This window comes from Helobdella robusta (genome assembly GCF_000326865.2).
Source record: "Helobdella robusta unplaced genomic scaffold HELROscaffold_24, whole genome shotgun sequence".
NCBI lineage: Eukaryota > Metazoa > Annelida > Clitellata > Rhynchobdellida > Glossiphoniidae > Helobdella > Helobdella robusta.
In genome coordinates this window covers 2236641-2249449 of record NW_008704261.1, presented here as the reverse complement: position 1 = coordinate 2249449, position 12809 = coordinate 2236641, and the positions used below count along the sequence as shown (strand labels likewise).

Below are 12809 nucleotides of genomic sequence, written 5' to 3'. Positions count from 1 at the left end.
ATAGATGATGTCACAATCACTTTTAGAAATAAAGACATGATAAAAATGCAGAATGAAATAAACAACGCTAAAATCCATTGAAAAAAGGGCACTGAAAAATGGAATAAAATTTTCTGAATCAAAGTCTAGAGCTATACTTTTCTCAAGAAACCAAAAGAGGATTTTTCCGAAGTTAAATTTTCAAGGAAATAATCTTGAGTTTTCACAAGAATACAAATATTTAGGAATAAAATTTGACTCAAAATTAAATTATATATATATTATAACAATTTTCCAAGCAACTATACGAGGAGTATTAGATTATGGTTCTCTAGTATATGGCTCTACACGAAAATCCTACATGAAGATTCTACACCCAATAGTCAACGAAGGTTCCAGGAGCATACAGAGCATCACATCCATAAGTCTCCATGTTTTGGCAGGAGAAATGCCAATAAGTTTAAAACACCAAAAATTAGCCTTAAATTAACTTTCTTTACTTTAATTCCTCATTGGTTACTAAAGCACCCAGAAATTGATACGTCAATAACAGGAATGTAAAAATAGCAAAAACCTTAGTTAAAAAAAATTAATAACAATTTAAACTTTGTTCAAATATATACGGATGGATCAAAAAGGGAAAATTCAACGTCTATAGTAATGGTGGTCTACTGGCAAAAGAAACGTATTCATGGATTAATGATGCACCTACAAGGAGCTGCTTTAATATACACGGCAGAGATCCTTACTATAGACATGGCTTTAAACTTCATTATTAATTCAGAGAAAAATAAATTCATAATATTTTCGAATTCTTTGTCTACTTTATCAGCCTTGATACAATACAAACTTTTAAGTCCATTAATAATTCAAATGCAAAATAAGATTCATAGTGTTTTGGATAGCAACAAAAATTTAATTATAATGTGGATTCTCAGCAACATTGGAAATGAAGGAAATGAAAAGGTGGATCAGATGGCTTCTCAAGCTCATTCGATGTCATTATCTAGAGTTCCAATTCCGTCCATTGATTTAAAGAATTAAACATCCTTATTGTTGAAAAATGACAGCAGGTGTGGAATAAAACATCAAATTTTTTTAAAATTAAGTATGCCATCAGTAAATAACAAAAAGTTCAAAAATAGTTATTTAGATCGTCATTTAAGTCTGTTATCAATAGATTAAAAATAGGACACTCAGCAATCACACATTCTTAGATCCCCAACAAAACAAACCACCTTATTGTGAAGCCTGCGACAAAAACTATCTATTCAGCATATATTAACTAAATATGAAAAATACGATCAGATCAGAGAAAACTCGGGGTTCCGTCAAATGTAGAATTGCCCTTCCAGAATAGAATTCAGGAAGTCTGAAACGTCGTTAAGTTGCAAAAAAAAAGAATTCAGCCTGGTAATTTAAACTGATAAACCTCCATGCAAATTATATGCAGGTGTAAAAAGATGGAGATGAACTTATTAAAAAGGGTCAACAAGGTGATGAACAGTTTATGAAAGCTAAATAACATAAAGATAAAGAAAGATAAATGTTATAAAGTTAAAAAGATAAAACTTGATTACGGGAGGTGCCACAGATGAAAATGCGCTCTGGAAGCCCTGTTTCTGTTTGTTGCAATATTTACATTCGTCAGTTAACGCAATTAGGTTTATGTTAAGCATTTTCCAAAGCTAAAATGTCTTTGGTCAATCAAACTTTATAAAATTGTTTTTTATAATGAAATTTTTGTCAATATAAAAATTTGATCAGAATTGATGATTTTTTCATTTTTTAATCTAATGATTAACTATTTTTTAATTAACACGATTTGAATGTTCATTTGTTAATTTAATTATTTTTAATTATAGTTGTCAGATGTGAGAAAAAAGTTGGCTGATGAACACCGCACAGAGATGCACCAACTCCATGTCGCCCATGAAAATGACCTGGACAAAGTTGAAAAACATTGGAAGGGAGAGGTCGTTAAATTGGTGGATGCTTACAATAACATTCAGGAAAAGTTGAGCAATCAGTATGTATTAACATTTGTACAAAAGAGTCCCTGATAATTGTGTTGAAGATTTTAATTATAACAATATAATCATTTATATAGCGCCATTCGCACCGCTGCTTTAGAGGCGCCCAGACTCATGTGCACACTGACACACACAGTCTTTAGTCTTTTTTTTAAAGACTCAGCTAAGAGTTTTGTCTCACATCGGTAACATTTGGTGTGAATGAAGGAAACTGCAGCTCGCGGGTTAAAAGGTCAAGCAATCTTTTTAGATTCAGTTCAGAGGAATCAACAAACATAAACAGCGTATATGAATACGTGCTAAACGACACATCACTCGCAATGGATGTGGTAGGCGGGGATCTTTTTGTCATCATCGAACGCAATCTCTGTACACTCTGCAAAACAGCACAAGGTGACTTTATCAAGCACACCGCCCTATGAAATACTAGAAGGTAAACTGAAGAGCTGGAGTGAGGAGATTTTTTGAGGGTTAGCTCTGCGGTTTTATTTTGAATAAGCGATATTTTTTTGGGAGGCTTTGTTTTTTATAAGATTGAATTACAATTGTCTGCTGTTCATAAGATCAGGCATCCACCAAGAGTAAATCAACATTGGTTGGGACCAGATGTCTAAATTATTTTACGGTAGTTGCAAGATAAAAATTATTTCTTTTTATCGAAAGTGAAATACTTGTGGAATGTAAAACCGAATAATTTGATAGAATTTAAGATTGATAGTGTTGATCCAAATTTGATTGACATGATTTCAGAGCAGGATTGACATCTGCTGCCTTCAGGAAACCCGATAGAAATCCAATGGTGTCTGTCATGTCAACTCAGACAAAGAAAAATATAAACTATTCAGGAATGGTCCAAAGACGGCCAAAAATAGTGTTGGAATTTTTGTCAGAGAACCGCTAGCTCAAGAGGTACTGGATATTAAAAGGATTAATTCACGTCTCATGTGGATCAAGCTTCGCATAGAAAAGCAAACAATGATTATTTTTTCTGCATATGCACCACAGACAGGCGAATCAGAAGAAATGAAAAATGACTTCTGGGCTGCGTTCTCCGACATCATCTCAACAATACCAAAATCTGAAACAATCCTGATTAGAGGCGATCTCAATGGCCACGTTGGAGAGAAAACAGATGGTTTTGACAACGTACATGGCGGTTTTGCCTATGGAAAACGGAATGAAGATGGCAATCGCATCCTTGAGTTTACTGACAGTCACGGGTTTTGTTTATTGAACACATATTTTAGAAAGAGGTTGGAACATCTCATAACATACAAAAGTGGACCATCAGCCACGCAAATTGATTTCTTCGCTGTCAAGCAACAACACCGAAAGCTATTCGAAAACGTCATGAACGGGACACTAAGGGGGTGAAATGACAGTGTACAAAATGCAATAGTTGAAAAGAAAGTTGCATACAAGCAATGGCAAAAATCAAAGTCTGTTGATGACCATAAAGTTTTCCCAGAGAAGAACAACTATGCAAAACGTCAAGTTGCACTGGCTCGGACAGATAAGTGCAAAGAGTGGCTCACTAAAAGCAAAGGTGAACAAATGAAATCTCTGTATCGTATAGCAAAACAAGCAAAGCGTACGTAACAAGACATAGTTGGTGCCTCATGTATCAAAAACGACAAAAATGAGATGGTTCTTGAACATGATGAGATCAAGCTACAGTGGAGAGAATACTTCAACGGTCTGTTAAACGAAACAAATCCCATCAATGTTAGCTTTGACGCTCCACCCATCGAAGGTCCGATTTCGGACATCACTGTAGAGGAGCTTACAGAAGCTCTGAAAGCTATGAAGGATGGAAAGGCAGCAGAGCCCTCGGGACTCACAAATGACATTATCAAAGCATCTGGTACTGCAGGTATCCAAACGTTACTACAATTTTGCCGTGAAATCTGGAGAAATTGCTCAATGCCGACTGAATGGAACTATAGCATGAAAGTTCCGTTATACAAAGGCAAAGGTGATCCATTGAACTGTTCATCATATCGGGGTATACGTCTATTAGAAAACTCCCTGAAAATTGTCGAGAAAATCATTGAGAGAAGATTAACGTCGTGAATCACAATCGGAAATTATAAATTAGGTTTCCTAGCGGGGAATTCAACAATTGATGCAATTCACATTCTTCGGCAACTGCAAGAGAAGTACCTGGCAAAGCATCAACAACTATCACACATTTTTGTAGACCTTGAAAAAGCATTTGATCGAGTTTCCCGTGAAGCAATCAGGTGGAGTCTACGTCGACAACTAATTCCTGGATATCTTGTTCGACTTGTGATAGAAATGTATACGAATACTAAGACTCTCGTCAGCACTATGGTTGGAAACACAGATGCATTTGACATCGGCGATGGAATTTACCAAGGCTCGATTCTCAGTCCACTGTTATTTATAACTGTGATGGAAGAAATCACAAAACCGATACGCAGTGTTGACATTTGGAATCTAATATATGCTGATGATATCGTTTTAACAGCCACGTCTGAGCAGATTGCAGCACAGATGTTTGAAGATTGGAACACCAGACTCGCCAATCATGGATTCAAAGTCAACATCAGCAAAACCAAAGCAATGAACACTGGTGAACCCATCCAATCCACAGGTACTGGACGATGGCCCTGTTCAGTTTGTAAAGCTGGTGTAGGTAACAATTCAATCAAGTTTCAGCAGTGTAACCAGTGGTGTCACAAACGTTGTTAAAAAAAAATTAGTACTTTATCTAAAGTGTCCAATTTTGTTTGTCCTGCTTGCATCAATCCACAACAACAAATTCGAAATAGCAATGTTTTTGAAGCTATTAAGGTAGAGAAAGTCACATCGTTTCAATTCTAGGGGATGTTCTGGATTGTACTGGAACAGCTGAAGCTGCCGTTCGAGCACGCATACGTGCAGCCTGGAATAAATGGCATCTCCTTGCCTCTATATTGATGCGGCGTGACATCCCACTACCACTACTATCAAGACTTTATAAATCTGTGATAAGTCCGGTGTTGTTATATGGTGCAGAAACATGGCCAATGAGAACCAAACTGGAACAACAACTTCAACGAACCGACATGAAAATGCTCCGATGGATGCAACGAATTAGTCTGAAGGACCACATCAAATCCACCGAAATCCTGCGTCGTGCTGGTTTAGATGATATAAAGGAAGAATACCGGCAACACCGTCTGCGGTGCTCTGGTCATGTCAAACGAAGTAGAAACAGTGCCATAACTTTTCTTGCAGATGTTGAAGTATCTGGCACACGTCCCAAAGGCCGTCCAAAGAAGTCCTGGTCGCAAACAATCGAACAAGACATGAAAGCTATAAATTTAAATAAAATGGACACAACTGATCGTCTCATTTGGCGCAAAAAGTTGATGGCAAAGAAAACAACGTCCTACCTCGTGGAACCAGGACTCTGGTTGCAAAACGAGGATTGATTGAATGTTGATCCAAATTCTGGACGGATTGTATTATGTAAAGCTACTGACGTATTGTGTGGATAAACTTTTAACAATTTCCTCTTACATCATCTTCATAGGTATAAACACATTAACAATGACAGTCTGCCTGATCAAATTATAATTTTGTTGAGGGTGGTAGTTAGGTTCAATACCGGCTCTTAGTTGGAAGATAAGGAGCAGGATGACCGGAGTGGCCCGCTCCATTGACGAAAACCTAATGCAGTTACCTGGCAGGGAGGGTTTGTTGCAACAGTTTTTTGGGATGAACTTACTGGTAGTAGTAATAAGTGAAGTTTAATTTTATGACATTACAAATCAGTTTTTGTATTGAAATTATTTATCTTAACACATTTATGTACATTCTAATAATTCAGATTGGAACATCTCAGAAACCAACTAAGGTCTGTTAGTGAGGAAAATGAGAAGCTGAAACAAAACAAGTATGTAATAGTGTGGATGTATAAATATTATATTGGATATATAAATCAATGCTATAATATTGTATTTGATTTATAGACATTATTGTATTGCATTGGTAACGATTGATTTTTAAAATAATACTATATTAAATTGGATGTTTAAATATATAATTGTATTGCAAAAAAAATTGTAACGATAGGGACGGTTTTTTTATTTCAATTAATTAGTATTTGTTAAGAAGGGTTGCTAAATAAGTTTTCATAAAAATATTAACTTCTTTCTTATATACAAAACCAGTTACAATTTTTTTATGATTGATATGTTTAGTGACACTTGAATTAAAATATTGAATAAGACTGCAGGCTGTTTAATTCAGTTTATTTACAGTCTATTTAATGTTTAACGGATATTTGTAAATTTATGTGAGCGCGAGTATTATTCAAATAAAATTTACTTTTTGTGATATTTTATGGAAGACATTCTCTGCTTAATCATCCTTAAAAATTGACACCATTCGAGATCTGATAGAAATCGAATGGTGTCTGTCATATCAACTCAGATAAAGAAAAATATAAACTATTCTGGAATGGTAAAAAGACGGCCAAAAATGGTGTTGGAATTTTTGTCAAAAAACCGCTAGCCCAAGAAGTACTGGATATTAAAAGGATTAATTCACGTCTCATGTGGATCAAGCTTCGCCTAGAAAAGCAAACAATGATTACTTTTTCTGCATACGCACCACAGTCAGGCGAATCAGAAGAAATGAAAAATGACTTCTGGGCTGCGTTCTCTGACATCATTTCAACAAAACCAAAATCTGAAACAATCCTGATTGGAGGCGATCTCAATGGCCACGTTGTAGAGAAAACAGATGGTTTTGACAACGTACATGGCGGTTTTGGCTATGAAGAACGGAATGAAGATGGTAAACACATCCTTAAGTTTGCTGAAAGTCACGGGTTTTGTTTACTGAACACAAATTTTAGAAAGAGGTTAGAACATCTCATAACATACAAAAGTGGACCATCAGCCACGCAAATTGGTTTCTTTGCTGTCAAGCAACAACACCGAAGGCTATTCAAAAATGTCAAAGTTATACCTGGCGAATCATGTGTCGCCCAACATAGACTCCTTGTGGCAGACCTGGTTGTTGAACTGTCACAACATAAGTCTAAACAAATGCCTCGGAGAATCAAAACGTGGAAGCTGGAAAGCAATATTCATCGAGAAAAATTTCAACAGATTTTCGCCACACAGTTAAACCACCAATCGCAAGCCGGTACAGATTGGAGTACATACAAAAACGTTTTTATAAACGCTGCAACCAGTTTGTGGGAAAACTGGTACAAAACGCCAGCATGAACGGGACACTTGGTGGTGGAATGACAGTGTACAAAATGCAATAGCTGAAAAGAAAGCCTCATACAAGCAATGGCAAAAATCAAAGTCTGTTGATAACCATAAAATTTTCCGTGAGAAGAACAACTATGCAAGACGTCAAGTTGGCAAGTCGCTCTGGCTCGGACAAATCAGTGCAGAGAATGGCTCACTAAAAGCAAAGGTGAACAAATCTCTGTATCGTATAGCAAAACAAGTAAAGCGTACGTAACAAGACATAGTTGGTGCCTCATGTATCAAAAACGACAAAAATGAGATGGTTCTTGAACAAGATGAGATCAAGCTACTGTAGAGAGAATACTTCAACCGTCTGTTGAACGAAACAAATCCCATCAATGTTAACTTTGACGCTCCACCCATCGAAGGTCCGATTACAGACATCACTGTAGAGGAGCTTATAGAAGCTCTGAAAGCTATGAAGGATTGAAAGGCAGCAGAGCCCTCGGGACTCACAAATGACATTATCAAAGCATCTGGTACTGCAGGTATCCAAACATTACTACAACTTTGCCGTGAAATCTGGAGAAATTGCTCAATGCCGACTGAATGGAACTATAGCATGAAAGTTCCGTTATACAAAGGCAAAGGTGATCCATTGAACTGTTCATCATATCGGGGTATACGTCTGTTAGAACACTCCCTGAAAATTGTCGAGAAAATCATTGAGAGAAGATTAACGTCGTGAATCACAATCGGAAATTATAAATTAGGTTTCCTAGCGGGGAATTCAACAATTGATGCAATTCACATTCTTCGGCAACTGCAAGAGAAGTACCTGGCAAAGCATCAACAACTATCACACATTTTTGTAGACCTTGAAAAAGCATTTGATCGAGTTTCCCGTGAAGCAATCAGGTGGAGTCTACGTCGACAACTAATTCCTGGATATCTTGTTCGACTTGTGATAGAAATGTATACGAATACTAAGACTCTCGTCAGCACTATGGTTGGAAACACAGATGCATTTGACATCGGCGATGGAATTTACCAAGGCTCGATTCTCAGTCCACTGTTATTTATAACTGTGATGGAAGAAATCACAAAACCGATACGCACTGGTGTCATCTGAAATCTAGTATATGCTGATGATATCGTTTTAACAGCCACGTCTGAGCAGAATGCAGCACAGATGTTTGAAGATTGGAACACCAGACTCGCCAATCATGGATTCAAAGTCAATATCAGCAAAACCAAAGCAATGAACACTGGTGAACCCATCCAATCTACAGGTACCGGACGATGGCCCTGTTCAGTTTGTAAAGCTGGTGTAGGTAACAATTCAATCAAGTGTCAGGAGTGTAACCAGTGGTGTCACAAACGTTGTTCAAAAATAATTGGTACTTTATCTAGAGTGTCCAATTTTGTTTGTCCTGGTTGCATTAATTCACAACAACAAATTCGAAATAGCAATGTTTTTGAAGCCATTAAGGTAGAGAAAGTCACATTGTTTCAATATCTAAGAGATGTTCTGTATTGTACTGGAACAGCTGAAGCTGCCGTTCGACCACACATACGTGCAGCCTGGAATAAATGGCATCTCCTTGCCTCTATATTGATGCGGCGTGACATCCCACTTCCACTATGATCCAAACTTTATAAATCTGTGATACGTCCGGTGTTGTTATATAGTGCAGAAACATGGCCAATGACAACCAAACTGGAACAACTTCAACGAACCGACATAAAAATGCTACGATGGATGCAACGAATTTGTCTGAAGGACCATATCAAATCCTGGTTTAGATGATATAAAGGACGAATGCCTGCAACACCGTCTGCGGTGGTTTGGTCATGTCAAACGAAGGGGAAACAGTGTCATAACTTCTCTTGCAGATGTTTAAGTACCTGGCACACGTCCCAAAGGCCGTCCAAAAAAGCTTCAAACAATCTAAATTTAAATGAATTGGATACAACTGATCGTCTAATTTGGCGCATAAAGTTTATGGCAAAGAAAACAATGTCCTACCTCGGGGAACTGGGTCTCTGAACGTTAAACGAAGATTGATTGATCCTTAAAAATAGGCCCTTATAGTTTTTTCACGGATACTTGAAATCTAAATACGTCCTACCTCCGGGGAACTGTGTCTCTGCACGCTATACGGAGATTGATTGATTGATTGACTTGAAATCTAAATAAATATATTTTTATGTTCAGTTTAATGATGTCTCAATTATAAACGAAAAAAACATTGTTTCTTTTGTATCTTTGGCGCATAGGTACCAAGGTTAGTGTTACTTTATTTTATTTTGAATTGATTTTATTCATTCCATCAAAACAGGGACGTGATCACACGGTCGCTGCAAAGCATGTTGCACATCCAACACCAGCAATCATTTAATCTACAATCAAATAAGAACAACATTGCTTATATTGATGAAGATCTTGGCAAGTGTAATGTTGAGTTTGATAACATCCTTTCTTTGGATAAAAACAATGTGCGGCAGAGCAGAAACTTATTTAACAACAACTTTGATCCTAAACAACTTCAAGAAAATTTTATTACCACAAATGATCTTAGGAATAATGAAGAATTTGACGTTGCTCAAACAGACCTTAAAAAATATAACAATGTTAATTCTAATTCTAATTTATATGCAAATAAAATGAATGTACTTGAGCTAGATAGAAAGCTAGTTAACAACTCACAAGCATCAGATGCACTCTGTTTCATCCAAGGAAATTTATTATCACCATTTTATACGTCCAATGAAATGTCAAAATCTCCGTTGTCTCCATCCAAATCAAGCGTGATTAGAATCAAATGTCATCCTACTACAACAATGTCCACTGAAACGTCAATACACAACTGCAAAAATATAAACAAACCTGCCAAGAAACAAAATTTTGTGCAACATTTTCAACGTAAGTATATTACCAAGCAGCACAATATTGCAAACAGAATTAACAATAAACAAACAGATGGAAAACTTTCTCCGTTTCAAGATCAACATCAAATAAGCAACTGTCCAAGTAACAGTGATTTTATCATTAAAAATCACTTCAAAAACAACATGAAAAACAAAAATAAAAAGTTGAACAACGAACTTATGAACAACATACATAAAATTACCACAAGTGATAAAGTGTTGCAAAATAACGTTGAGCCATGCACGCCTTCAACCAAACTGACCAGTTTCCAAAATGATAGACAACAGTTTAATCATTTTGATCAAAATATGAAGATTGGAACAGTTGAATATGGTGATCACTTTAGAAATGAGTTAGTACAAATTGGTATTTGTTTTAACAATGACATCGTTAATTAAGCGATACTATCGTAATATTTCTCGCATCACATTATTTAGCATTATTCAATATTTAAAATTATTAATATGCACTTAATACATTTTCACAAACGAATGTGCTGTGCATACGTGTACGTGCCAGGGAAGGCCTGTCAGGCACGCGATCTCAAATCAGCTCGGCCATACGTACACCAGAAAAAAGATATTTAATATGCACAAATAACTTAATAATTAAAATGAATAAAATCTTTAAAAAATGAATACATATTTATTAATAAACTATAAAAATGTAAAAATTGTAAAATTTGATGAGTTTGATGAATAAATTAATTGAAACTAAAGAATGAAACCAGACAATAAAACGCACTGAAAATGTGCGCGGGTGCGTTTGAGGGCCTGTATAGGTATTCTAAGTATGTGGTGCGTGCTGCATACATTATATATAAATATAAACAAAATAGAGATACATACAAAAAATAAATATCCAAACTAAGGTGAGAGTTTTAAAACAAAAGTCCGGCACAAATCAGAAATCTGGCCCAATTTTTGGTCTGGGCTGTATTTTAAAAACTGGCCAAATTTTGAGTGGAGCCGAATTCTGGTACAGCTTACGCATATAGACAGAACCGCCCAGTGTTCGTTCCTGAGTTTGGTCTTGTCGCATGATCAGGCACATTTAACACTTCTTCCCAGGCGATCTTCCACTTTTCCTTAAACCGCCAATTATAATAATTTTACATTTCTTTACCCAGTCCTTATTTGTTTTCCTTTCCACATGGCCGAATCATCTCAGTTTCTAATTACATCTGACAACTCATCTACACCTAACTCTTTCTTTATTATCTCATCACTTTGACCATTCCTCAATGATACTCCCATTATTCTTTTCAACATCTACATTTCTGTTTTCTCCAGCTTTCTTAAGATTTCAACCATCATAGCCCAAGTTTCGCATCCATACAACAGGCAACTTCTTACCTGTGCTTTATATACCTTACTCTTCAGGCCCAATGGTATACCCCTAGAACTCAGCAATAAAGTCATTTCTCTAAATTTTTAGTGACCATGTATATATATTTATATATATATATATTTATTTATTTATTTTGGAAAGAGGTTTGCAGTGATAAAAACTTCATTAAATGTTTTTGCCCATTTTGCGTTAATCAACTTTTTTATAATACATTCAACAACTCTTAATTGGTTCAATTCATATTTATTCAGTAAATGTGTCATAATCAAGCTTACAACGTTGTTTCAGCGTGGGCGCCATCTTCATAGCCTAAAATAGTATTTTGTGTTAAAGGGAAGAGGTTTACATTAACACGATATCATTAAAATTAACGTGGAATATAATAAAATTAAATTAATAAAGTTAAATTAGGAGGTAACATTGTAAGTTCGATTACAAAATAAAATAAAGTTAGATGTGAAAGGTAAAGTTACATTTATTAAGTGGAAAAATAGATATGTTGTAACCTTGTGAGTTTAAGTGATACATAATTAGAATTATCCATAGATAAAGATTTATAAATTATGACTAGATACTTATTAGAATATTTAGTAGAGTAAATAAATAAATAAAACCAATGTATATTACGTAAAGTTATTGATAAAATGGCAAGACAAAGCAAACTTAATGGAAGTTTTATTATAAGTGTTGATGATGTTATGCTTTTGTTGACCAACTGCTGCAAAAAAGGGAGCAGATTCTCTAGAAGCTCTTTCAAAATGAACGTAGAGACTGGATCAAGAGAACATGATTTTGAGGGCGAGGATGATATGATTGATTTTAATTCCTCGCCCGTGACCACATCGAAATGATCAAAATGGCAATCTGTTCGTTGATACTCCGGTTCATCTGAAATTAAATCCGACATTGCCGATGATTTTGCAAGGATGTACTGCAGAAAATCTTGTGCCGAGATGGGAACCATCGGTGATGCATCCAACTTTTTTTTACCCATTAGAGATGAAACTATATTCCAAATTATTTAATTTAAATATTGAATTATATGAAATATTTCATATAATTCAATATTTAAATTAAGTAATTAATACATGTAATTTTAGGCTCTGACAATAGCACTATAATAGCACAATAGCACTATATAAATATATTTGAAATATATATATATATATATATATATATATATATATATATATATATATATATATATATATATATATATTTCAAAAATTCAACACTACTTTCAACATTGTTCCACTTTTTCATATTTCTTTCTGGTTCGCTGGTAGCCCTACCATG

The 12809-nt window shown here is 35.4% G+C and overlaps 4 protein-coding genes across 4 annotated transcripts in view; 2 read left to right on the top strand and 2 right to left on the bottom strand.

Annotated features, from left to right (window-relative positions):
• Window positions 1-1658, bottom strand: part of HELRODRAFT_172783 (hypothetical protein) — a gene marked incomplete at both ends in the record, with an annotated part of 3525 nt that extends 1867 nt beyond the window's left edge. The window contains 2 exons of the mRNA XM_009019423.1: window positions 729-828; window positions 1552-1658. Of these exons, the coding sequence (XP_009017671.1) occupies window positions 729-828; window positions 1552-1658 (207 nt within the window). The remainder of the gene's footprint in view (window positions 1-728; window positions 829-1551) is intronic.
• Window positions 1659-2831: 1173 nt separating this feature from the next.
• Window positions 2832-3134, top strand: HELRODRAFT_152652 (hypothetical protein; the record flags this gene model as incomplete). Its single annotated transcript, XM_009019422.1, has 1 exon — window positions 2832-3134. A coding segment is annotated over one exon (303 nt), but the record flags the coding sequence as incomplete, so codon positions are not given.
• Window positions 3135-5657: 2523 nt separating this feature from the next.
• On the top strand, window positions 5658-10561 carry HELRODRAFT_191764 (hypothetical protein; the record flags this gene model as incomplete). The annotated part of the gene is made up of 3 exons (XM_009019421.1): window positions 5658-5715; window positions 6456-6639; window positions 9574-10561. 3 exons carry the CDS (start codon window positions 5658-5660, stop codon window positions 10559-10561), a joined length of 1230 nt encoding a protein of 409 aa, XP_009017669.1.
• An 873-nt stretch (window positions 10562-11434) lies between these two features.
• On the bottom strand, window positions 11435-11596 carry HELRODRAFT_79357 (hypothetical protein; the record flags this gene model as incomplete). Its single annotated transcript, XM_009019420.1, has 1 exon — window positions 11435-11596. A coding segment is annotated over one exon (162 nt), but the record flags the coding sequence as incomplete, so codon positions are not given.
• Between the last annotated feature and the right edge of the window lie 1213 nt (window positions 11597-12809).